This window comes from Salarias fasciatus, chromosome 16, assembly GCF_902148845.1.
Source record: "Salarias fasciatus chromosome 16, fSalaFa1.1, whole genome shotgun sequence".
Taxonomy (NCBI): domain Eukaryota; kingdom Metazoa; phylum Chordata; class Actinopteri; order Blenniiformes; family Blenniidae; genus Salarias; species Salarias fasciatus.
The window spans coordinates 14238165-14263003 of record NC_043760.1 but is presented as its reverse complement, the minus strand read 5'-3'; the positions used below and the strand labels follow the sequence as shown (position 1 = coordinate 14263003).

The following is a 24839-nucleotide window of genomic DNA, read 5'->3' as shown; positions in this document are numbered from 1 at the left end:
TTGTACAGGGAGAGAAAAGAAGGGAATTTGATGTGAAATTCTTTCATATTTCTAACATCGTTTTTTCAGATCGACCATTTTACCTGGTAGTGTCATGCATAAGGCAAGTGGGCCAAAAGTGGCCCACAAGAGGCTCTAATCTGGCCCACCAAACAAATTCCAAAAATTTAAAAGAAAACATTGATGATTAATTCTTCACATTCGTTAAGAGCAGCAGCAACAAAGAAAAAACTTTACATTTTAAATTTAAATGTAATTCTGGCACTGTTTTACTGGTCCAGCCCACTCAAGATGACATGGGGCCCCTTAACTAAAACGTGTTTGACACCTCTGCTTTAACCCAGTAGAGCGTATTCTGCCTTTTATGGAACCTTTGACAGAGCAATCAGTTCCTTCTGCTTCAAGATGCAGCGCACCAGCAATGTTTCTGGCCACACCTCATTTTAAGATCAGAACGCCCACGGGGGCACAGAGCCCATTATGCTGTTGTTAGTGCCAGTTGCTTGTACTCCAGTGACACCAACATGTGAGGCAATGAAGCTTTGTGGCTTGTTGCATCGCTAAAGGATTCATTACTCACCGCCCCATTAAGCAGCTCTCACTCGTCACGCCCACCGGTATGAATAATTAATTGGAAGTCGGCGACGGCCACAAAACAGTGTGTGTGTGTGTGTGTGTGCGTGTGTGTGTGTATTTGATGAGATATCAGTTGGACAAACACAGAATTCACTTGTAAACATGTAATGCTTTACCACCCTGCTGTGCATGAAGTGGCTCCCTGACCCTCCGTCATCATAATTACTATTTTCACATTAGTTGAGGACTATCTGTTGTGTATTGGTTGTAACGGTTCACCAGTGACAACATAAATGATTTCATGAGGTTATTTATAATGAATATAGTCATAAATTAGCTCAAAAATATGTGAAGATTCTGTTTCATCTCTGTAGCATGAACCATTACTGATGTTTATTGTTAAGATTATGACTATTGGATGATAAATACACAAACTGGATATTTTCTTGCTCTGAATTTAGCACCCTAACCACTCCCACCACAGTTTGGTCCGATTCGCCTATTTTTAACAGAAATGACTTTGATATTTTTGATAGATAGCGGTATTCGTACAGACCTGATGCCTTTCAGCACTGAGTCAAAATATCAGCAAGAGAGCTCATTGGCTGACCGATCATACATCATGCAGGACAATGACAAAAATACAGTTGGTTCCACCTTGCAGAACCTTGACTACAACAATACAGTTAAAGTTTCAAACACAGGTGGTCAGCCTCTGTTCAGCCTTAACTATCAATTCACTTGACAGTCCACTTTGTTCTGTGTGTTTGTCCTTCTCTAGCACTTTGTTTGGTGCCCTCCACCTCCATCTGGGAGGAGCCCCCGAGGGCCCGGCTGGCACAGGAAAAACAGAAACTACCAAAGACTTGGCCAAAGCTGTAGCCAAGCAGTGTGTGGTCTTCAACTGCTCTGATGGACTCGACTACATCGCTCTGGGCAAATTTTTCAAAGTGGGTGAATTCTTTGACGAGGACTTAATCTTCACTGTGACTCGCCATAAAACCTGAAACATAAGTGAAACCTAACACGAGGGGGGGGGGGGGGGGGGGGGAGAAACCCTTCAGTTAATCAGCATTTTCTCACACGCTGTTACCTGCTTCTTTTGAATAGAAGTGTGCCAGAACACAGACTTCTACCTGTGACTATCCTGCTAGCAGAGCTATTAGCACTTCAAAGAGCGAGATACGCTAGGAGATGACACGGGAATAAAATTCTCCTCATTCGTATTCCCTCCTATTCTAGAGAGAGGCACACAAACATTGACAAGCCTGCCTATACAGCACTGCAGCCTGTCCCGACAGATAACGGGAACAGTATCGCTCCGGTGTTTGCCTGTTGTTACACAAGTGGTGAAAAGACGAGACAATTCCACATGAGCATACTTCTTTTTGCAAAAGCTGACTATTTAATATTGACATTCATGCTTTCAAATAGGACTCCAATAAAGCCTCACCTTCTGTTTCTTACCAATATCATGGGATGATGTATAGAAATTACCTTAAAAACTGAAATTACTTCACTTAATCATGCTGAAAAAGCTCATATGAACAGACAATGTTTTTTTTTGTTTTTTCGATGTGATGCATGCATTTGCATGTAATGAGTTCTGTTTAACCTGATGGATTTGTGTGTGTACGTGTGTGGATCTGTGAGCAGGGTCTCCTCTCCTGCGGAGCCTGGGCCTGTTTTGATGAGTTCAATCGCATTGACTTGGAGGTTCTGTCTGTGGTGGCTCAACAGATTCTCACCATACAAAGAGGTATGTTACTTTTTTATTTTTTTCATTTATTTTGCTTCTTCTCTCTTGTTTCCTTTGATCTTGGCATAAGCCAGTAGTATCCCAGAATCGAATTTAGTCCCACCAGTAGAAAACGCAGGTTTCAGACCACAAAGAAGCACAACACTGAGAGGAGTCAATTTGTGTAGGCTGGCCAGCAGAACTTCAAGCACAGCTTTGTTCACCGCAGCACAGCAGTGGGTCTTGTGTGTGTTACGGATGTTGTCTGCCTTGCGTCATGTAATCCTCTGAATTTGTTCTGCTTAGAATTAGAATTTAAAAAAAAAAAAAAGCTAATGGCTTTCATGTCGCTTCACTGGAGCTAGTGTTTTTTTTTCAGGGTTCGGATCACACTTGAATTTGATTGTTTTTTTCAAATTAAAATTTCATTTTGAAGATTTGTCTGACGTTAATCAGTAAAGCCTGTACTTGGACAGCCTCATATAAGGATTTTTCGCTTTATTTTATGTGCATCAGCTGAGAGTGTGCTAGCGATCATCCACCGGCAAACTGAACAAATGAAATGATGAAAAGTCGCAATGCAAACGATATCCAACCCCAACTGTGTGCCCAGGAATCGCTGCCCACAGTGAGATGCTGCTGTTTGAAGGAACGCAGCTCAAACTGAACCCCTCCTGTGCCGTGTTTATCACCATGAATCCTGGTTACGCCGGACGCTCTGAGTTACCAGACAACCTCAAGGTACAATGTTTTGACAGTCCAAAATGTTTCTATAAAAAAAACCCACTGTTTATAAAAACTTTGAATAATATTTCATCTGTCAGTGGTAAGTGTACACTGAGGCCACTGTTTGCTTTTTTTGTCTTTTTGGATCATATTTGAACTGTCGCACGTTCCCAGACAGAGTCTATTTATAAAGAACACACTGTCAAACAGATTTAATTATTTATTGAAATCAAAAACAAATGGTCTATTAAAAAAGAAGTATTTAAAAAGTCATCACACTCAAACATCCTCAAATCCTTCCAATTCAGTTTAAATGAGTAAAACCTCAGACTAATATAGAAGATTTAACAACTCTCATTATCTAACAATCCAAAGAGCTTAAGAAGAAAGATTGTCAATTCCTTTCAGTCTGCCTATAGGTAACAAAATGATAGGAAACTTTTATTCTGCTGTGAAGGAAATAAACCTCTAAATGCTGGTTATCTATGTCAAAGAATTATATAAACTTGTTACAACATGTTTTTTACTATGTGGATTTTGGATGCCCTCTTTGTACTGTGTGGGTTTTTCTCCAGACGCACTAATTTCCTCCCACAGTTCGAAAAATTAAATGAGGTTGAATCCTCTCAGGAAGGTGTGAATGTGAGTGTGTGTTACTGTTTCATCTCTCGTGTGTGTCTGCACTGTGAGGGATTAGTGACCTGTTCAGTGTGTTCTCCGCCCTTAACATATAGTCAGCTGGGATGAATTCCAGCCCCCAGTGACTCTTAGTTCTAAAACATTTAGGGATCTGTTATTTGACAATGTTTTCATACAAAGAAAAGTGTTGGAGACCCCACATTTTATCAGCTCATCATGGATCTGAAAGAGTGTATAAAACTGGGCTGAAATGAGACATGGCAAAGTTCAAAAACAGGGGAAAAAAAGATACTTTTAAAGCAACTGCACTTTAGAGTTGTTAGAGCACGCATGGTTTCATGTCGGAATCTGTCTTTATTTACACCAGGCTCTGTTCAGGACTGTCGCCATGATGGTCCCAGACTATGCGATGATCGCAGAGATTGTCCTCTACTCATGCGGCTTTGTGACTGCGCGGCCTCTCTCGGTGAAAATAGTGGCCACTTATCGTCTGTGTTCGGAGCAGCTGTCCTCACAGCATCACTACGACTACGGGATGAGAGCTGTCAAGTCTGTGCTCACAGCAGCCGGAAACCTCAAGGTACGTCAAAACAGATTCCCTCTGATATGATGGGACTCTTTGTTATTTATCACATTTCCTCGTCCCACACAAAATGCCTCCTGACAGTTACGCAGTAGCCACAGAGCAGCTATCACGATCTGAGTTTTTTCATATTCTTACATGAATCACGCAGCAGCTTTGTGACAACTATGAGAGATTTGAATAGTGTGTTTTTTTGTTTTTGTTTTTTTTTTCCTGGGAAATGCAGCTAAATAGAGCAGAAAAATCTTTAATTATCAAACTGAAAGGCCAAATTATAAGAGGACCCTGACTTGAGCACATGTATCCAAGAAGTCAGAGGAAAATCTCTAATGTAATGTCTTGACTTGAGTGGATTTAGGAGTGGAGGATCAATGCAAAAATCCTAGATTTTTAGATGCTTTTGTCTGTTTTTGGTGTTTTTCTATGTTTATCCCCAGGGCATAGACAGATTGACGAATGAGAGTATTTGCTTGGTGTGTTTTTTTTCCTCTGTTTGAAAGAGTTAAATGATGTGGAAAAAAAGAGCTGTGATTCAGGCTTTGAAAAAAGGTTATCAGCAGTCTCCTGCTTTCTTTCTATAAGCTTGAGATGAGGTCTGACTCTTCTGACCTTATACCAGATTTTTTTTTTTTTTTTTTGCTTCACACAGGAAGGTTTGTATTTAGTGTTCTCGCTGCTGCTGCTGCAAAGGTCTCGGTCTGCTCTTTACTGCACAGGTGGCATATGGAATAATACTTTACCTCATAAAACCAAAAACCTATTCAAACATTGCATGTTTGCCTCTGCTACATTTCTTTCTTTCCTTTTCACTCATGTTGTTCTCCCTCCTCCTCTTTTGTTGAACTGGTTGCGCCGCAGCTCTCTTTTCCCGAGGAGAATGAAGACACCCTGTTGCTGAGGTCCATTATCGATGTCAATCTGCCCAAGTTCCTGGCCCACGATCTGAAGCTGTTCGAGGTGTGTGGGCCTCGCCTTGTTTTGATTAATGGAGCAGCTCACATCAGCTGATGTCTGCCCAGATTCATTCCAGTCACTTCGTTTACAATCACACAGCACAGAGACAATTTCACTCTACTTGAGTGAAAACCGTTTACTGGGATGTGTGTTTTCCACAAGCGAGTGTGTGTTTACCAGAAATTGTTATCATGTCCACCCTTATCTTGTGTGTCTTTACATTATTTTGTTGTGGTGCACAAGTTTATGCACTGCTATTTCCGCTGTGCGATTCAACTCACCTATCCTCAACTAAATTATTTTTCTACATCAGGGCATCACCTCTGACCTTTTTCCTGGAGTCCAGCTCCCCAAACGAGACTACTGCATCCTCCTGGAGGCCATTAAGGAAAACTGCCAGCGCATGAATCTTCAAATGACCGAATTCTTTGCTGAGAAAATCCTGCAGATCTTCGAGATGATGATCGTGAGGCACGGTTTCATGCTGGTGGGGGAACCCTTCGGAGGAAAGACCAGCGCGTATCGAGTGCTCGCAGCAGCGCTTCATGACGTCTTTGAAAAGGTATCTAATTTAAATTTGAACTGTCCATAAAGGGCAATGATGTGATTATAGTGTCTTCGTAATTCTAATGGAGCAAAAGCGAAAAAACATGAACCGTAATTCGGCGAGGAACTAAGTTAGAGCTGTGACATGACGACGGCAGCACAGGAGGTGTAAAGTGTCGCACAGGTCCTGAAGGTAAATGGCACAATTATGTTCATGTCAGGTATCGTGCATTTCAATTTGTGAAGAGATTTTGCAAACGAAGCCCTTTTTCAGATGGCTGACCAAGCATTTCGAAATGTTTTTCATTACAAATCTTCAAGGGATCTCTTTGGTCCTTGGGACCCAAACTTACTCAATCTGTTATAAATATCTCCAAGTAAAAAAAATGTCAAGTAAAATATATGTGTTACACTGAATATCCAAGGCTTATCTGAGCTACATGTTTGTCCTGAGTAAACACATCCATCCAATTTGTCAGAGCTGCAGTCTTTGTTTAGTAGTTATCGATCTCGCGGAGAGGACCAGAGCTGGTTGTTGTATTTACATGGCTGAGAGAGCTGAGAGGCATCCCACCAAGGAGACAGATGAAGGCCTGCTGATGGAGCGCCCGGGAATGCCACATTTATCATCGTCATCCTTGTCGCTGCACATCCACTGATCATGTCCAACCTCGCTTCGCTGTCCTCTCTCCCTTCCTCGTTTCCCCCACCACTTTGCTTCCTCATTATTTTTAACTCAAACTGACACCTTGTCTAAATTTCCGTTTGTTGCAGTTTTTAGTTCTTTCCCTCTGCTGGAATACGTTGTGTCAGTCAGACAGTTATGTTTCAAGCAAATGATGAGTCTTGGCAGAGGCACACTGGTCAATTGAGCAGATCACTGTACTCACTTAGTAGCATCTTTTGTTTTTGTTTTTAACTGTGTTGTGTTGCAGTCTGATTTCACTAGACAGGTCAGTTAATTTCTCTGCCTAATGGTCTTGTGTGTGTGATTGTTACATCAGGGCCTGATGGATGAGAATCAGGTGCAGATCACTGTTATCAACCCCAAATCCATCACCATGGGTCAGCTGTATGGCCAGTTTGACCCTGTGTCCCACGAGTGGTCCGATGGCATCCTCGCTGTCAGCTACAGAGCCTTCGCCGCCTCCCAGGTAAAATTGCCAGCCATCGGGTACGAGTGTAGCAGTGATTTTATCTGTGGAACACATTTTGTTTCAGGCAGAAAGAGTCAAATAAGCAGACAAACAAATGTTTCGTGCAGTGTAAAGCAGAATACTAATTCAATAGCGTGCTCTGTCCGAGCCTCATTCATTTGAACATGTTCACAGCAGGGAGCAGGTTACTCAAAGCCACCTGTTCTGGAAATCTAACACAGAGAGCAAACACTGTTGCACTTTTTTTTTTTTAATTTATTTTTCATTTAACCAGGTCAGTCCTGTTGAGACACAGTGGTCTCTTTTCCAAGGAAAGCCTGGCCAAGGCAGCAGGGTAAAACATTAGGTTTCGAGAATTAAAATGAACAATGCAGAGGCTACATAATATATAAATCAGAGAATACAAAACAAATATAAGCAAGTCATAGCAGTGAGTTAAATAATGGGACTTTCATGTAAAGCAATAGCTGGAACACTACGAGGCTGATTCCAATTTCCCCACAAGGTTTTTAAATGTTCCAGGAGAAACTAATTCCTTTGGGTTTAGAATTTTCTGTGGAGAATTCAAAGCAGAGGGGTGCAAATTCACCGGGAAAACTTGAAAAAAACTGTATTTCACATGCGGTGCATTATGGAAATGCACCACATGTGAAATACAGGTTCATTTTTATATTCTGTAACAATGATTTTCTTTCTCTGAAGACAAACTCTTTGAGTTTACACACCATCTCGGGGTGTTTGTTGGACTACTGCTGATTCTGCTTCCACAGTTTCAAACTTTCATCCCCCAGTTTTTCACCACATACGATACATTCAGCTCTAATTTTGTTCATTGCTTTTGTGAAGCCATATTTCAAATAACTCTCTTTATTTCCTTTTTGTCAGATTCGTCTTTCTCTTTCTCGCCACTTAAAAGTTTACATCTTACATCTTTTAATGTGAACACTTTAAAATGTGTAGTTTTGTGGGTGGGCTGGGACAAAGCAATGTGTTTTAAGGTCTGTGATGCGAGGCTTATCCTCTCACACTCTGAGAACTCCCTTGTTAAAGGTGTGTAATGGTCTCCTGCAGGCCAATCAGATACCAGTGTTTTTCAGTTGATGTGACACCTGCCACAGCTCCCGCTGGATAAGGACACAGCTGAGCTAGGAAAGTGCATTATCGCTGGTTCCTCCAAACAATCACCGTCAACTCAAGGTTATAGATGGAATATGAGTTTGATAAACAGCCCAGTGTTTTTCTAGAGGTTGCCAGGTCCACACAGAGCATCGGTATTCAGCTAATATACAAATCGTTTTATGTTGCCTTCACTTGTCTTGTAAAGCAGTAAAGTGGTGGCAGAATTGGATTAATCTAACGTGAAATCTTTATTTAATTTTATCGCATTCAACTTCAATCTTGTGTAAAATGTGTTGTTTTAAAGCCTTTTTGACACTATAAATTATGCAGAAACATTCCTAATTTTTTTAACTTTTACATTTTTTTAGTAAGAGACAAACTTTTTTAATGGAATATGTCTAGAGAACAGAAGGAAACACAGTGTTCTGTCTCTATTCGTTCGGGCTCCCTGTGCAATACTAAAATTACCGTCTGAAAGAAGTGGACATAACCTCTTGAACTGTCCCGCTGGAACTTTGTGGGTTTGATTTTGTCCTGGGAGTTGGACAGCTGAGCCCTGAAAGCACTCTCTATCTTGCTTTGTTAAGCACTTTAATTAGACACTCTGTTGTAGCAGTCCATCTACTTTTTGTCCTATTCAAATCTGGAGAACTCACACAGACATAGCAAGACATTTTAGCTCTTTATTGGACAGTCAATGAAATACCTGAAAAGGAAATGTTAACCTGATGGATCTGTTAAAGGACTCTCCAAGATATTGTCACTGTTTTGGGACCTTTTAATGTCATCAGGAAAAAATAGCATTGTAGGTGGTTTATATCATTAGATATATTGGAAAATGTAAAACTGCAGAGCTATGAAGTAAAGTTTACAGATATGCAAACTTATCATAATACATTATGCATTAAGAATGTTGGGCAATGCTTAAATAACTCACGCCAATCGTGCTTTGTCTCACACTATGTATTTATTCAATACATAGTAATAATACAGTATACAGCATGTATTCATTCATTCAGGAATCCTCCGCCTATAACCTGCCTCAGCTCAATATGGAAGCTCCTATCTGGCATTATAGTGACTAAGATGAACAGGCACATGGAGCAATACATGAGCAGAGCCCAGAAAGGAATTGGCAATAACAGCAGAGTAGCCAAGCACCAGTTACTGGTCGACAGAGTGATTGTACAAGACTGTAAAAAAAGAAACACCAACCTGTGCATTGCCTGGATGATTACAAGAAAGCTTATGACTCAGTACTGCACACATGGATACTGGAATGCCTGGAATTATACAAGATCACCAGGGAACTGAGAACCTTCCTGGGAAACTCAAAGAGGCATAGGCCTGAACCCCCACAGCCAGATCATCACCAAGAGTGGATATGGGTACCGAATCATCACCCACCTCCACTACATCAAGCTGTATGCCAAGAGTGAGCGGGACATCGACTCGCTGATTCACCTCACCAGGATATACAGCAACGACATTGGGATGTCGTTCGGACTAGATAAGTGTGGGCGGATGGTAACATGTATGCCCTACCAGTAATCAGATAGCCAGCTGGTATAATATCGTGGCCAATGGAAGACATGCAGGCTTTCGATATCAAGACAAAGAAACTCCTCAAAATTCATGGAGGATTCCACCCTAAGTCCAGCGTCCTGAGGCTGTACACGAAGCAAAGTGAGGGAGGCCGAGGAGTGTCAAAGCCACCATTCAGGAGGAAACATCATCCCTCCACGAATACATCCAGAAAATGGCCCCCAATGACGACCTGCTAAGTGAATGCCTCAAACGAGTCAAACCCCTTGAGAAAGAGAAGCCAGAGATGGGATCATGGAAAGACGAACCCTCACACGGCATGTACCACCGACAAATTGAAGAAGTAACTGCCATAGAAAGAACATAGCAGTGACTGGAAAAGGCAAGAGTGAGAGACAGCACAGAGGCACAGATCGTGGCAAGAACAGGCCCTAAACACAAGATCAATAGAGGCAAGGGTGTATCACACGAGACAAGAACCTAGGTGCAGACTGTGCAAGAAAGCCGCTGAAACAGAACAGTACATCACAGCAGGGTGCAACATTCTGACAGGAAAGGCAGACATGGAACGCCATAACCAGGTTGCAGGCATAATATTCAGAAACATCTGTACCAAGTACAGGCTGGAGACCCCAGAGATGGAGCATACCCCCGAAAGTGATGGAGAACAACTAAGCCAAGATCCTGTGGGACTTCAAGATTCAGAACTGATGATGGCCAATCAGCTTGATATAGTGGTGGTGGATAAATATCAGAAGAGAGCAGGAGTGATTGATGTAGCAATCCGCAGTGGCAGAAACAACAGAAAGAAGGAACACAAAAAGCTTGACAAATACCAAGGACTGAAAGAACAGCTCGAGAACATGTGGGGTGTGAAGGCAACAGTGGTGCCAGTAGTGATCGGAGCACCAGGGGCAGGAGCCTCCAAGCTGGAAGCATGGCTCCAGGAAATACCGAGAACAGCATCTGAGATCTCTTTCCAGATGAGCGCAGTGCTAGGAACAGCTAAGATCCTACAGAACCCTCAAGCTCCTTCTAAAAAAGACTACAGTCTCAACGTAAAATCAATTTTAGTAATTATTTTTGGTGCACGACACAGTGGAATCCCCCCCCCCCCCCCCAAAAAAAAAAAAAAAAAAAGAAAGAAAATTCTCCTCAAGCTGTTGCATTGCATATTTTCACAAACACCCTAAGGCCAATTTCAGTTTGCACTTTTAGCAACAAGGTAGCAGATCTCATGGCAGTGTCACTGATATCTCAGCTCAGGTCTCAATGTAATGCTGTGTCTGCTTCTCTTAAGAAATGTACTTTAAATAGAATCAATGAATCCTTTCAAATTTTTGCAATTTACTTGATGGCTTGGAGGGCTAGATCAGAGCCTCTTGCAGGCAGATTTTGGCCCACAGGTCTTATGTTTGACACCCTTGATCCGTATTCTTTTTTATTGAACCGTCTCTCAGGTGCAATGCTGCACTGACTTTGATTCAGAGATTCTTTGACAAAACACAGCGGAAAAACACGAGTGTTGAGGATATTTAGTGAATTTTAAGGTTGAATTGTTCTGCAGTGTCATTATTTACAATAAGTATACTACTCATACAAAGCAGCACCATTAGCACATGAATATATGCATTAATTCCATGTGCAGAATTAAGTTTCTCCTGTTGATAATGAAGCAAAAGACAGGAAATTCTAAAGCTATCAAATATACACACTTGCCCTTTAAAGCATAACACAATATATAAATGAATATTGTATTCATTTCAATTGATGTTGTACAGTAACATTTATTTAAACTGATATTGTGTGTCTTTCAGCTGTGCTGGGTAGCTACATAATGGTTATGGCTTTGTCTGAGAATAATTTGCCGAAAATAGATATTCAAGCAACCTTCCTCTCTGGCAGATGACAGAAGAAATATTTCTTCTGAGTTATTCTGCTGCGATACAGCGTATGCTGCTTTCATTATGAGCAATTCAGGACCAAATTACCTCTTCCCACAAATTAAAATTTTATAGCATGTTGTCATGGTGGGATATTAGGACAGAACCAGATGTGCAACATGCAGCTACCTATTATTGCTGCACAAGTGGAAGATGAGAGGGAGATGCATTATGGTGCGCTCAGTCTCACTTCATGAGCTTTGAGATGGATCATCATGAAATAGACATGACATTCCAATTAATTGAAACCTGGGGGGAAGAAAGGCTGCAGTGACAGGTAAACAAAAGCAACATTTAGCTGTCTTGTTAAAATTAGAACCTTAATAACTCTCTCTCGTTCACACCGCACATGTAGCCACACGCGAGACACACATAGGCAGGCAATTTACAGGCTGCGGCGCTGGCATGTCCTAATGGAAAATCATTTCTTCGCTCTATTCTCAGATTGTTTCAAAATGAACTTGTCATTAAAAAAGTGGCTCTGTGTATGAAGTTGTCAGTTTATAAATGGTGCTTTTTTTATGGAATAAAGATTGTGGGGAGTGACATATCATTGTAATGAAGAGGGAAAACAAGAATTTGCCTGCTCTTGTTTTAATTCATTTTCTAAAAAGTTATTTCCGTCTGTGGAAAAGTTCTTCATTTTTGCTCCCGTTTCTTAAATAATTCTGTGCTATAATCTGGAGTGCAGCAGTGCTTTGTATTAAATTCTCCGCTTTTTCTCGAGTCAGATCATTACATTACTGAGTACTCACTTCCCTCCCTGGCTCCAGATGGCCTCAGCCCAGGCGTCTCCATTTGTTTATACTACAAGAAATCAATTTAAAGCACAGCTTTTGCCAGCCTTTTTAACTGGGGAATTGACACTTGTTGTCAACATCTATTAAAAAAGTGCAGGTCTTAATGTCATTAAATTATGGAACATTCTGCACTTATGGTGTAATCTACATAAGTTTGACCTTGAAAGTGAAACGCACTGATTTATACCAGTGGAGTAAAAGAGGTGTGCTTTCCTGCACTTTAAAAGTCTTCTTATAATCATAAAAGCTGCTTGAGTGCTTAAAAATCTGCTGCAGGGGGTCAGCCTCCTGGTAAATTTAGCTTAACTACTCCATGAAATAAGAAGACTTCTCCGGGTTCGAGGGGATTAAGAATTGTATTAATCTGCCTCTTCACTGAGCTGCCCGAGTTTCCCACCTGCATCCATCAAACTGAATCTTTACAATTTAATTTGGTTTCATTCATATGAACAGTGATTAGAAAATTAGGCACATATCTTTTTTTTTTTTTAATGTAAGTTGAAATGTTTATGCACTGTGTGTATCAGAGCCCTGATAGAAAATGGCTCATCTTTGACGGCCCAGTGGATGCCGTGTGGATCGAGAATATGAACACGGTGCTGGACGACAACAAGAAGCTGTGTCTGATGAGCGGCGAGATCATCCAGATGTCCCCGCAGATGAGCCTCATCTTTGAGCCCATGGACTTGGAGGTGGCGTCTCCTGCCACGGTGAGGAGCGCCTTCACAGCACTGAGGGAAAACCTGGCGATATGCTATGAAACTCATCTCTATTTAACTGCTTTTAAACACATGTTGACTATTATTCCATTACATTTTTTGTTTAAGAAAAAAGGTAAAATTATTTCCATGCAGATTATGCATTCTTACCCATAGGCAATAGGGCACAAGACATTTTAATCACTATAATACAGGTGTGTTGCAGTGTAATAAAACTAGATATGTAGCTCAAAGTGCTTCATGATTTAAAAATTCTCCCAAAAAATCTTTTAGCATTAAATAAGGTCAGTAGGAATATAAAGGATAATAAGCCCTGAAAGTAAAGGTAAACAAAGCACAAGTCCAGGAACCAGAAAGATGCTACTATAGAAGGAATCAACATGGAAAATAAACAGAAATTAAGGAAATAAGACTAAATTGGTAAATTTTACCCAGCAATTATTTGTAATAGAACAACGACTAGTGACCACTGAAGAGTGAAGCAGCTGAAGTGTTCAGATTAATCTGCAAGGTCACATCCAGCTGTTTCTCTGAGTATGAACAGATGGTTGAAACTTAAAACTGTGGTAGTTAAACTGGAAGAAGCATTGGTTCACAAAACAAAAGAAGTCATGGATTTTTGTTGAATCAGTTGCAATCACTAGAAATATGGTGGTCTGTTTGTCCAGATGTGGTTTTCCACTCATTACCAAAGCTCTCTGAAGAAACCCAATTTGATATCTTCACTGCTGCTTTATTTATCTTGAAACTAACCCCAGCTGTCGTGCTTTATATAGCTTGGGTGAAGACCGGGTTCACGCTAGACAGGTCGCCAGTCCATCACAGGAGTCATGGAATTACATTAAATACATGTTTTTGGACTGTGGGAGTCAGCAATATTCTCTTTAAAAACCAGAGAAAATGTTAATCACAGTTTTAAGATTCAGAGTAATTTATGAGAAGTATCCATCTACAGAAATGAAAACAGTGATTTTATTCCATGCTGATATTTGCTTCCTTCCACCGCTGATCGTCTCGGTGTCATTTTTCATGCCTGCATAATGACATTTGCGACCGAGCACAACACCTGGCAGTAGTCATGTAATACCCTCCATCTATCAGAGCTTACAGAGCTCATTTACTCTTCACATGCGTTTATATTACGAAACAAAAGAAATATGCATCTCGGGAGAAATCTGTCAACTTTCCTTCGAAGAGATCACACGAGACAAACACTTCTTACAAGTGGTTTTCAGTAAACAGGAAGTGTTTTAATTGTTTCTCATGTTTAAGTTCTTTGTGGTGAGGCGAGAATAAAGAGTTTTCCTTGAATTGATGCATAGACGCCTTAAGAGGGTAGTTTTTTTGCATCTCTCTTTCAGCTCTACTTTCTTTAACAAGAAGATGTTTATTTATGCCTCTCTGTTGCCTGGCATCTGTTCCTTTCATCATGCTCAATGCGGATGCATGAAAACTTTTGTGATCACAGTGAACCCTGCAACACTTTGTGCACCGTCCCTTTTGTGCACTCTTGATCTCTCTCAATCTTTCTTTGTCTATGCAAGTTATTTTTCTCCCTTTACAGTTTGTTTTCAAACCTTTTTTTCCTAGTTTCCCCTCCTGTTGTACCTGAATATGCATTAGGTATCACTTGTATGTCTCCCCCCGTCTTTTCATGTCTTTTATAGTGTCCACTCGTTTATTTATTCATGTCTTTTCACCGGGTCTGTTTTATCAGCGCAAACCAGATGATGTAATGATTGCATTTGTATGTTTCATTTAAATCTGGTACGTGACAATCACATTGGCTCTAAAACAATAACAGATTTTGCAAAACATTTTCACATGTACTTCTCAGCTATTATTATATGGCTACATTGTTATTTTTTTAAATCTGGGTACTGACCTGACAGCTTTGCTTTCAGGTAAGAAAATGAGAAGTTAATTTGAGTTAGTAAAAGACCCTTGCTTTTTGTTTAAGTCTTGCAGCTGAAACGAGCATTTTCAGACTTGACGTGTATTTGTGCCAGGTCTCTCGCTGTGGCATGATCTACATGGAGCCCCATATGCTGGGCTGGCGGCCTCTCATGCTGTCCTGGCTCAATACCCTGCCAAGTACAGTCAATGCCAGGCACAAAGACCTCATCACTGCCCTCTTCGACCGCGTACTGCCCGCCTGCCTGCAGCTCATTCGAAAGGCCACCAAGGTGCTGAATTAATAAAACCTCCCTCCACACATACTGTATTCACCAACTGTAGTTACACTGTGTTCTTTCCACCTAAAATAGATTTCTTTTCTCTCTTTGCACCAGTTTCCATGTCATTAAGGTTCTCAGTTATACTTATGACAGTATTTCTTAGCTACAAAGATCAGCCCAGAACTTCTTAGTGAGTTGTGAGACTGCTGTTGAATTCAGATCTCACTTGTTTGTTGCCTCTTTTCTGTTGCCTTCCAGGAGCTGTCCCCAACGTCCGACACCAATCTAGTCAAGTCCCTGATGAATCTGATGGACTGCATGATGGATGAGTTTCATGATGAAGAGCAGATAAAGAAGATGAACGACAAAGATATTTGCTCATGGCTGGAGGTTTGTCAACACTTACTGTGCTATTACTACTAAAGGTTACTATTTACAAAAAACAACAAATACAATGAATAAGTGGACCAATGAATTACTAGTTAACCATGTATCAACTTTGATCATTTTTGAAGCATTTTAGTGGAAGAATTAAAAGGTTTCCACTGGGATAGCTTTTTTAACGTTTATTTTGTTGCATGTCGAAGTTGTAAACTGCAGATTTACACGTCAAGGCAAAAATAAATTATCTCGCTATGGGAAAACAGATCGCCAGTGTCCTTAGCTGAACAGATAAATTAACAGTTTCCAAGCCAACCAATGAAAACTGTACTGGATACACAGTATACTAAATGACACTCTAGAGTACACTCCAAACATCACAGTGAAGTTGAATGCTGGTGAACACTCTCACCACAAATATTTATTAAAAAAAATTATTGTCAGGGCTTGGCTCTGGAGCCCCGACAGGATAAAGACGAGGAAACAGCGATGAGCGATTTAACGCCAATTTATTAATGCAAATAAAAGGCCTTAGACGAGGAGGCTGGAGAGAGACGAGGGAGCCGAGGAGACGTGGCAGTGCAGGGCAGGCAGCCTCCACAGGTGTGACTCGTCAGCTTAAATAGCCGGAGGAGGAGGAGGAGCGAGGAGCGAGGAGAACCACAGGACGGGGACCGTCACAATATACAAAAAAGAAATTTGAAAGTTTTAAAATATTGTGAGTATATGGACATGGACATCCAGTCAACATTGGGAGAAGAAACGGCAGCTGCAAGCTTTAAAACTGCAAGCTGAAACAGCGCCAGTCCGCTGAACACTGAAACTGTGTATAAAACCCAATGAGTTTTTTTCTCAGCAAAAAGGAACTCATCGTTACAGAATACAATAAAGAAACTGTATAATGCATATAGTATGTTATGGTTCCATTAATTTGTTTGGAGTTGTACAGGGTGTGGTGGGTTGGTGTTGCCAAAGTTTACAATGGAAAAAATGTGCATCCCTCAAGAAAAAATGTTTGGAAGAACTGGCTTAGATGACACAAAGTGTCTTTAATTTGACATGTGACAACCTTCAGACAACCAACAAGGCAGTCTCGTGCCCCAGGTATGGAACCACTGGTCGAAAGTACAGAACATCCAAAGACATTAACTATTGTTTGTTTGTCTCAGACTTTCTGGGGTCTAGCTGTGGAGGAAAAAAATAAAAAAAATTCACCTCACAAACTGCAATGAAAACATCCATTGTAAAACTTTCATCCAATGAAACAATACAAATGCAGTGTAAACATTTTCTCTGTTTAATGTACTAATCAGGTCTGCTTCCACACAAGGCTACAGACGGGAGAAAAGTTTTAGCAGATGAGCCCTTTCTTCTGCCCCCTGCATGAGTTCCAATTGATTTTTTGCCTCTGAATCATGTCTTTTGAAAGCACTGCTATTATCCCCCTGTGACACACTGCACTGATGAATGCCTTTCAACCCCGTCTCCCATGTTTCCCAGCCAGTCATTATCAAAGTGTTGAATTAATCAGCTTTTTAACAGCATGAGCTATCATGAGGCTGCTAAGCCTCATTTCCAATTCCTACAGTAACCCTGCTGGTTCTTTTTATTTTTTTTTTTCCTACTCGACAAAGACATCTCGGTGGAATCTGTTTTTGTCTCTTAAAATAATCTGCCCTCTGGTTGAAGCATTTACATGGTTTCTATATGTTTGAATCTATTCACTAGGTAAAAATCTGTTTTCGTGTAGCTCAATTTACTGTGGAATAGGCTACCTTCTACTGTAAGAAAGGAGAACAACATAAAAGCTTTTAAAACCATGGTCACGAAAATCCTCATAGCATGATTGCCTTGTAGGTGCATTCTTAGTTCTTGTTGTATGTCTCATTTGTATCATTGCCTTGTTCTATCTGGTTTTCTGGTCTTCTATTTAATTGTGTGTGTATATTTATTTTACTTCTTTTTCGTATTCAATTGTTTAATGGTCTTTATGCACTGCGTTTTATGAGTAGTTGTTTTATCCATTCTGCTCACTGTTTTATGTACTTTGCTTATGTTCTTATTTATAATTGTTGTATGTAGTTATGGACCCCAGGAAGATTAGTTGTCACCCTGGGTGACAGCTAATGGGGATCCAATTTTTAATAAATAAATAATAAAATAAATAATTTTAGATTAAAGTCCATACACATACAGGGATTTTTTTTAATTTAAATTCTTCACTTCTTTTTTTTGCTCATTATTTCAGAACTTTTTTTTCCCACTACATTAAATGCAAAAGCCCACAAACTAAGGTATATTTGAAAACCTCTACCACGAAGCACGTGACTCATTAGTGTGGCTTCCCAGTCAAATCCAGTCACATCGGTGTGTTTCTTCTCCACAGGGCGTGTTCGTGTTCAGCCTGGTGTGGTCAGTGGGCGCCAGCTGTGACGATTCAGGCCGCGTCAAGTTCGATGAACTGATCAGAGAGCTTCTGAACGGGCCCCTGACAGAAGAGACAATGGCCCGCCACAGCATTCTGGCCACTGTTGGAGCTCCGCCTAAAGAGCTGACAGTTCCCTTACCCACGGAGGGATCGGTGTATCAGTACTGCTTCATTAAAGAAGTAGGTTTGCTTTCATGCTCAAGCACGCAGAAAGGATTTTCTGCATTTTTATCTCCGTTCTTGACTGATCTTCATGTTTGCCATTGTAGGATTGTAAGAAAAAAAAGGTTCTTGTTCTTTAAAATCGTTGCTCAGAATATTTTACTTATTGCAGGAATTTGAAGAGACGGTGCTTCTATATTGTCACCATATTGTTTTATGCTTTATAATATTTTTTTTACAAACTAATGCCATTAAATATGGTGAAGCTAGTTTAATCCTAATTTTCTCTCAGCTTCCACACAGGTCACATCTATTTTCATCTTTGTTTACAAGTGAACTTCCTGAGAGGAGAACTGATGTGAATTTGACTCTAAAGTCTGAAAGTTACCATGAATTCTTCTTTAGTACAAAAACAAAACAAATGTGTGAGACCGCATTTGGCCTCAGAGAAACTTCCTTCACTTTAGCCATTATTACTGCTGTAGGCATGAAAATGAATCACTACAGAGCACATGGAAAGGGTTTGATAAAACGAGAGACCTCAAAAATACAGGTACCTGTGGCTGTTAGCACCTACCAATATGAACAAATCATTGCATGAGCTCCAGTTCATTAAATATCCCTCTCTGCTCAAGATGAGATATTTCTGTCTGAGTCGGAAGCACAATGGTCCTGCAAGTCTTCATTATCTTTCTTCCCTCCTCTTCAGGGCCCTGGCAGGTGGGAGCTGTGGACAGATAAGCTAAAGTCTGCTCCCCCCATCGGCAAAGACATGCAGTTCAACGAGATCATTGTGCCCACTGAGAACACAGTGCGCTACATGGCACTGCTGCAGCTCCTCGTCACTCACCAGAAGCCCACTATTTTTATCGGCCCTACTGGCACTGGCAAGAGTGTCTACATCACTGTGAGTCCTCCCAGACTCTATTGTTGTTCGCTGTAACAGTCCAAATGTGACATGTTTTTTTCAACGGCAATTGAAAATAACTTTTACTTTTTCCCTTATTATGCCAGCTTTTAAACTACTATGGCATGCTCGTTCAGTGTGTCTAAATTTGCCTTTTTCTGCATGTTCCCTAATCGTTTCTTCTCTTTTTCCTTTATCACCCATGACTCTACATCAGTGAGATCACAACTTATCAACTTATCAGCCATTCCCGTTCTATCCATCTCAGAGTTGAAGGGCAAATGTAGATGAGCATCAGTGAAGAAGGGTATATAAACCCTGGACAGGTTCTCTGTCCGTCTCAGGGCATAAAATCAAATACACACAAACCCAAACCTAAGAGCAATTTTACAATAACCCGTGAGAATCAAATGCATGTATTTATATTGTGTTAGAAATTGAAAGTAACCAGAAAAAAAAAGGATATAAGGAGAACATGCAAACTCCACACAGAAGGGCCCTGAGCCACTATTGAGCAGGAGTGCTCCCCACTACTTCACTGGCCAGTCAAAGCAGATCTTATTATAATTAGTGGCAATTCTTGAAGGGAACACCCAAAAGACAAAGAAGAAAAGGCTCTGTCTTTCAGAACTCAGCAAGAGTTTTTTGAAGATTCAGAGGCTCTTAAGAAATGTATGAGCAGGGAGTACAGCTGTTTACCAGTACTGGGGAGATGATGATCTCCCAGACCTCAAGGAGTCTCCACCTCTGTCTCTGGTTCAGCAGGTTTTTTCCCCATTAAAAGGGACTTTTTTCTCTTCCACTTTCACCTACGTTTATTCATGTGGAATAATTGGGTTTTTTCTCTGTAGAAGTATGTTGACATGACTGTGTTGTTATTGGTGATATATAAATAAGACTTGGATTGAACTGACTTCAAGATGAGAGACAAACTGGGACTTGCTCATCACTTAATACAATATACCACGTTGCAAAAAATAGAAAAGATTAGCCTGTTTGTCGTACTGTTAAAGTATGATTGTGTACAGAAAACACTGCTGATGTTCAAGATGTGAGCATTTGTTTGTCAGAAGTTTGGTTTTTGCCCTGAGATTGTGCTCTGAACTCAACAGATCTATAGATGCCAGGTGTGAAACGGCCACCTTGGAGGAATACAGATTCTCTCCCTGCAGAGGCTTTGGCTATTTATATCTAGGACTAATCCTCCCTCCTTCCCTTTGCTACTTTAGTTCATCCATTAGTGTTCTCAAACCTGAGACTCTGGGGTGAACAGAGATCGTCTCATTGGGGAGCCTACCTTGTGTGACTTATATGTGTGATACTCTGTGGCACAACTGGCAGGCTGTGGCGAAATCCTGAGCAGTTTAGAGACAGTGAAGGAGCACCAGCACTCGGACCGTGTGAATCTGAATGTCATTGTACCCTCGCTGGTACCCTCATACAACTCTACGCCGGGCTTTTTTGTAATGCTCTTGCAATTCTGGAGCGAGACAAAGCCGAGCTGAGCCACTGGTTCATAAATTATACAACAGGATGATGATGCACTTTGGTCTCGTCCCGGGATCATTCGTGTTGTGAGTCTTCTTTAATTATGCAGCTCATTATTCACATGAATTTGCGAGCATGTGTGTGAGCACTGTGTGCGGTGTGTGCATAGGGCAAGAGAGGGCATGTGCCCCGAACCCAGAGAGTCCGTCCCAGAGAGATCACAACACGTCACTTAACACATCCCGTCTTCACTCCGTCCTCTCCTTACATAAGCTAAAGAGAATATTTAAATATCGTACTTGTTTGGCTCTCAGTACATTGTGCTTCTTGTTTCATAATCAAAGTTTTCACATTTCATCATTTTCCCCCACATAATATTACTTTAGATCTCGTCCGTTGAGAGCAGATAATTTCTCGCTTAATTAAAAGTCATTTTTAGGGATTAACTGAGATCCAAGTTTCATCTAATGGAATACACACTGAGTGCCACGTTTAATTACATTATAAAGCTTATCGCAGCCATTTTGTCAGAATCAAAGCGATCATTTTTTTTTGTCTCGTCGACTTGTATCTTGCCTACTCTGAACACTGCAGTGACTCATGTTCTGCTCTGAGTTATTTCTTTGCTTCAGGTCTTTTTGACCTCTATAACTGTTTTTAAATTTTTCAGTAAGAAAATAGGAAATATGCTCTTTATTGACAACTCAGTGATATTTTTCCACAGGTCACTGTAAACATTTATTATATCATTAATGCATAGGACTTTCATATTTCAATGTTCTTCTTCTCAGGACTTCTTGTTGAACCAGCTGCAGAAGGACGACTACAACCCATTGTTTATCAACTTTTCGGCCCAGACTACAGCTGCCCAGACCCAAAACATTATCATGTCCAAGCTAGATAAGAGACGCAAGGGAGTGTTTGGACCTCCACCTGGGAAGAACATGGTACTTTACTGTTTGTTTTTTTCTTTTGGCATATTGTCTTTAAGGTATGCAGTTTGTTTGCCATTGCTGGCTGTCAGCCAAAAACAAAAGTTTTTTGTCTTTAATCAAGGTGGTGTTTGTGGATGATGTGAACATGCCTGCCAGGGAGGTTTATGGCGCTCAGCCCCCTGTGGAGCTGCTGCGCCAGTGGCTGGACCACTGGAACTGGTACGACCTGAAGGACTGCTCCATGATCAAACTCGTGGACATCCAGGTTCTGTGTGCTATGGGACCACCCGGTGAGCAGCAGTTTCTCTGCCCTAAAGTTTCTTGAGTGGAGACTTGTCACATCAATGGCACCATTTCAGAGCTTTTGTTGTTTGGCTGTTTTTAGAGTGAGCCCTTCTTCCCCTCTTGTTTTTGAGTCAGTGTCACAAACCACTCCCTGCTGTTTTGTGAGGCTCTTCTCTGCCTTAAGGTCTTTTTTTACAAATAGAAAGTGTTTACCATTTCCGCCTCCTCCTCTATAACTACTAGTGTAAATACGGCTCCCTGTGCACTGAAGCAGCTGGCAGTGACAGCTGGAAAAGAGAAGGGGTGTGTGTCACTCTCAGGTGGCCACTCAGAAACAATATTTGTTGTTGACGCTGACACTTGAGTACCTCTTCTCAAGTCTTCTACTGCGAGCTCTGAATCAATTTTACAGCTGTCCTAAGTGTTATTATGCTGCTTATGTGATGATTGTCATGATACACTTGGACAGACATTGTTCTTCTGTGTTTATAATATTAGTGGGTAAAATAACTTACGGATGTTTGTGTCAGTTTCTGTTTCTTTCTCAGCGTGAGGATTTTATAAATGTAGGTATTCAGCTAGAAATGCAAATCATACAGAGTAGTGCACGTTGATAAATCACTGATACAGTGCTTTCGTAAGAGCACAATGAAAAACTTGTCACAATTCTTTTTCTTCTTTTTTTTTTTTTTAGGTGGAGGTCGGAACCCAATCACACCTCGCTACCTGCGCCACTTCAACATGATCACCATCAATGATTTTGATGAAAAGACCATGTATGCAATCTTCTCCAGGATAGTAGATTGGCATTTCACAATACGGTAACTACAGTAGAAACGGAACCTATTATTTATCCTTTTTGAATAACATCTGTTGATTTGGCAGTTTAACATGAGCCAAATATAGCAGCAGATATTTGGTTTACATACCCTTTTAGCGGAGTCTAGAATGGAGAAAGTTTTGAGTTCTCAAAGCTTGACAGTCATATGAGACAACCAGGACTGTTATATTGATAGAAGGATAAAAGACATTTATTATAGATGATTCAGTTCATCAGGTTTTCTTTGAATTACTGGAGGATTGAAGGAGTTTTGTTTTTTTCCTCTGTTTATGCACTGCTACGTTATAAACACAGACTCCTCAAGCCCCTAAAGCAATCAAGTGTTTTGAACAGGTTTGAAATTGACCAAAGATAATATCAAAAATACAAATTAACAGATATGCCTTCTAAATTTTTGGTGATCAGATCTTTGTTTTTTTTAATGCATTTTTCATCGATTTAATTTGCAACAATTACAGATTAATTTTGTAATGTATAGAATACAGTCAGAACAGGATCTCCATTTCATCTACAGGTTTTCCTTCGCCAAGTCATTTGCTGCTCTGACCTCTCAGATTGTCAATAGCACATTGTCAGTGTACCAAGAGGCCACCAAGAACCTGCTGCCAACCCCCACAAAGTCCCATTACTTGTTCAATCTGCGCGACGTCTCGCGGGTCATCCAGGGCATCTGCCTGTCACGGCCAGAGACTGCAGATGAACCATCTGTCATCAAACGTCTCTGGGTCCATGAGGTAATGTTGTACATTTCAAACAGCATAAGGTGCCTGTAAGCTGCACGACTGCTGTGAAAACAAACAAACCAACCACACATGTCAAACTATGAACTTGTTCTTCTAACTGATAAATCTATTGCCTCGATTGCAGTAAAGCCAATCTATATCTATATATACCTTCCTTTGTGTCCCGCATTGTTGATTTTTTTTTTTTTTTCTTCTTCTTCGCCTTGGTAATCTTTAGGTCCTGAGGGTATACTACGATCGACTGGTCCACAATACAGATCGCTCCTGGCTTATCAGCCATTTACAGGTTGTGGTTCAGGATCACATGAAGGAAAACTTCCATCACCTCTTCCAGCATCTAGACCAGGACCAAGATGGAAAGGTGACGGAGGATGACTTGCGCAGCCTCATGTTTTGTGACTTCCATGACCCCAAGGCTGAGGACCGCAACTACCGCGAAGTACACAACCTGGACCAGCTCCGTCAGGTGGTGGAGTCACACCTCGAGGAGTTCAACAACATAAACAAAGCGCCCATGAATCTGGTGCTCTTCCGCTTTGCCATCGAGCACGTGTGCCGCATTTCCCGCATCCTCAAGCAACCGAGCGGCCACGCCTTGCTGGTGGGAGTCGGCGGAAGCGGCCGCCAGTCACTCACCCGTTTAGCTGCTTACATGGCTGAGGCAGAGCTCTTCCAGGTGGAAATCTCCAAGACCTACGGGACCACCGAGTGGCATGACGACCTGAAGCTAATCATGAAGAAGTCCACGCAGGGCGAAGCTCACGGCGTGTTCCTCTTTACGGACACACAGATCAAGATGGAATCCTTCTTGGAGGATATTGGCAACCTGCTCAACACTGGTGAGGTAAGAGTTCCATCTTAGAGAATGCATCATACCCATCAGATGTGTTGAGGTTTGAGTGACTTCTGCCAATAATCTTTAGAAGCTTTAATCAAAGGATTGTATTAATGCTCGCAAAAAATAAAAAAAGAAAGTAGTTGTTAAAAAAACTTTAGGCAATAGTTGGAGTTGTGGATTATTAGCTGATGATTAGACGAACCAGTGTGCATTATTGTTTACTTATTTCCAGGTACCCAACTTGTTCGCAGTTGATGAGAAACAAGAAATCTGCGAGCAAATGCGTCTGCTGGACCGACAGCGAGACCGTGAAAAGCAGACAGACGGCAGCCCGTTGTCCCTTTTCAACATGTTTATAGAGCGCTGTCGCACACAGCTGCATGTGGTTTTAGCTATGAGTCCTATTGGAGACACCTTCAGGGACCGCTTGAGACGTTTCCCCGCGCTCATTAACTGCTGCACCATTGATTGGTTCCAGGTATGTTTTTGTGTATTACATGTGTGTTGAGTTCCCTCAAAGGACGGCCTTAATAATCTGTTACTTAATGCAGGGAGCACATGTATTGAGCTTCATTCAGTAACTGTTGAGGTCACCGGCACACCATGGAA

At 41.1% G+C, this 24839-nt stretch overlaps 1 protein-coding gene across 1 annotated transcript in view; it reads left to right on the top strand.

Annotated features, from left to right (window-relative positions):
- LOC115403414 (dynein heavy chain 7, axonemal-like) overlaps positions 1-24839 on the top strand; it is a 73679-nt gene that overhangs the window by 20016 nt on the left and 28824 nt on the right. The window contains exons 22-39 of the mRNA XM_030112296.1: positions 1358-1526; positions 2233-2335; positions 2928-3055; positions 4047-4259; positions 5121-5219; positions 5530-5778; positions 6767-6916; positions 12854-13036; positions 15055-15231; positions 15481-15612; positions 17990-18211; positions 18903-19100; positions 21380-21535; positions 21645-21813; positions 22503-22629; positions 23164-23383; positions 23610-24236; positions 24463-24708. Of these exons, the coding sequence (XP_029968156.1) occupies positions 1358-1526; positions 2233-2335; positions 2928-3055; positions 4047-4259; positions 5121-5219; positions 5530-5778; positions 6767-6916; positions 12854-13036; positions 15055-15231; positions 15481-15612; positions 17990-18211; positions 18903-19100; positions 21380-21535; positions 21645-21813; positions 22503-22629; positions 23164-23383; positions 23610-24236; positions 24463-24708 (3568 nt within the window). The remainder of the gene's footprint in view (positions 1-1357; positions 1527-2232; positions 2336-2927; positions 3056-4046; positions 4260-5120; positions 5220-5529; positions 5779-6766; positions 6917-12853; positions 13037-15054; positions 15232-15480; positions 15613-17989; positions 18212-18902; positions 19101-21379; positions 21536-21644; positions 21814-22502; positions 22630-23163; positions 23384-23609; positions 24237-24462; positions 24709-24839) is intronic.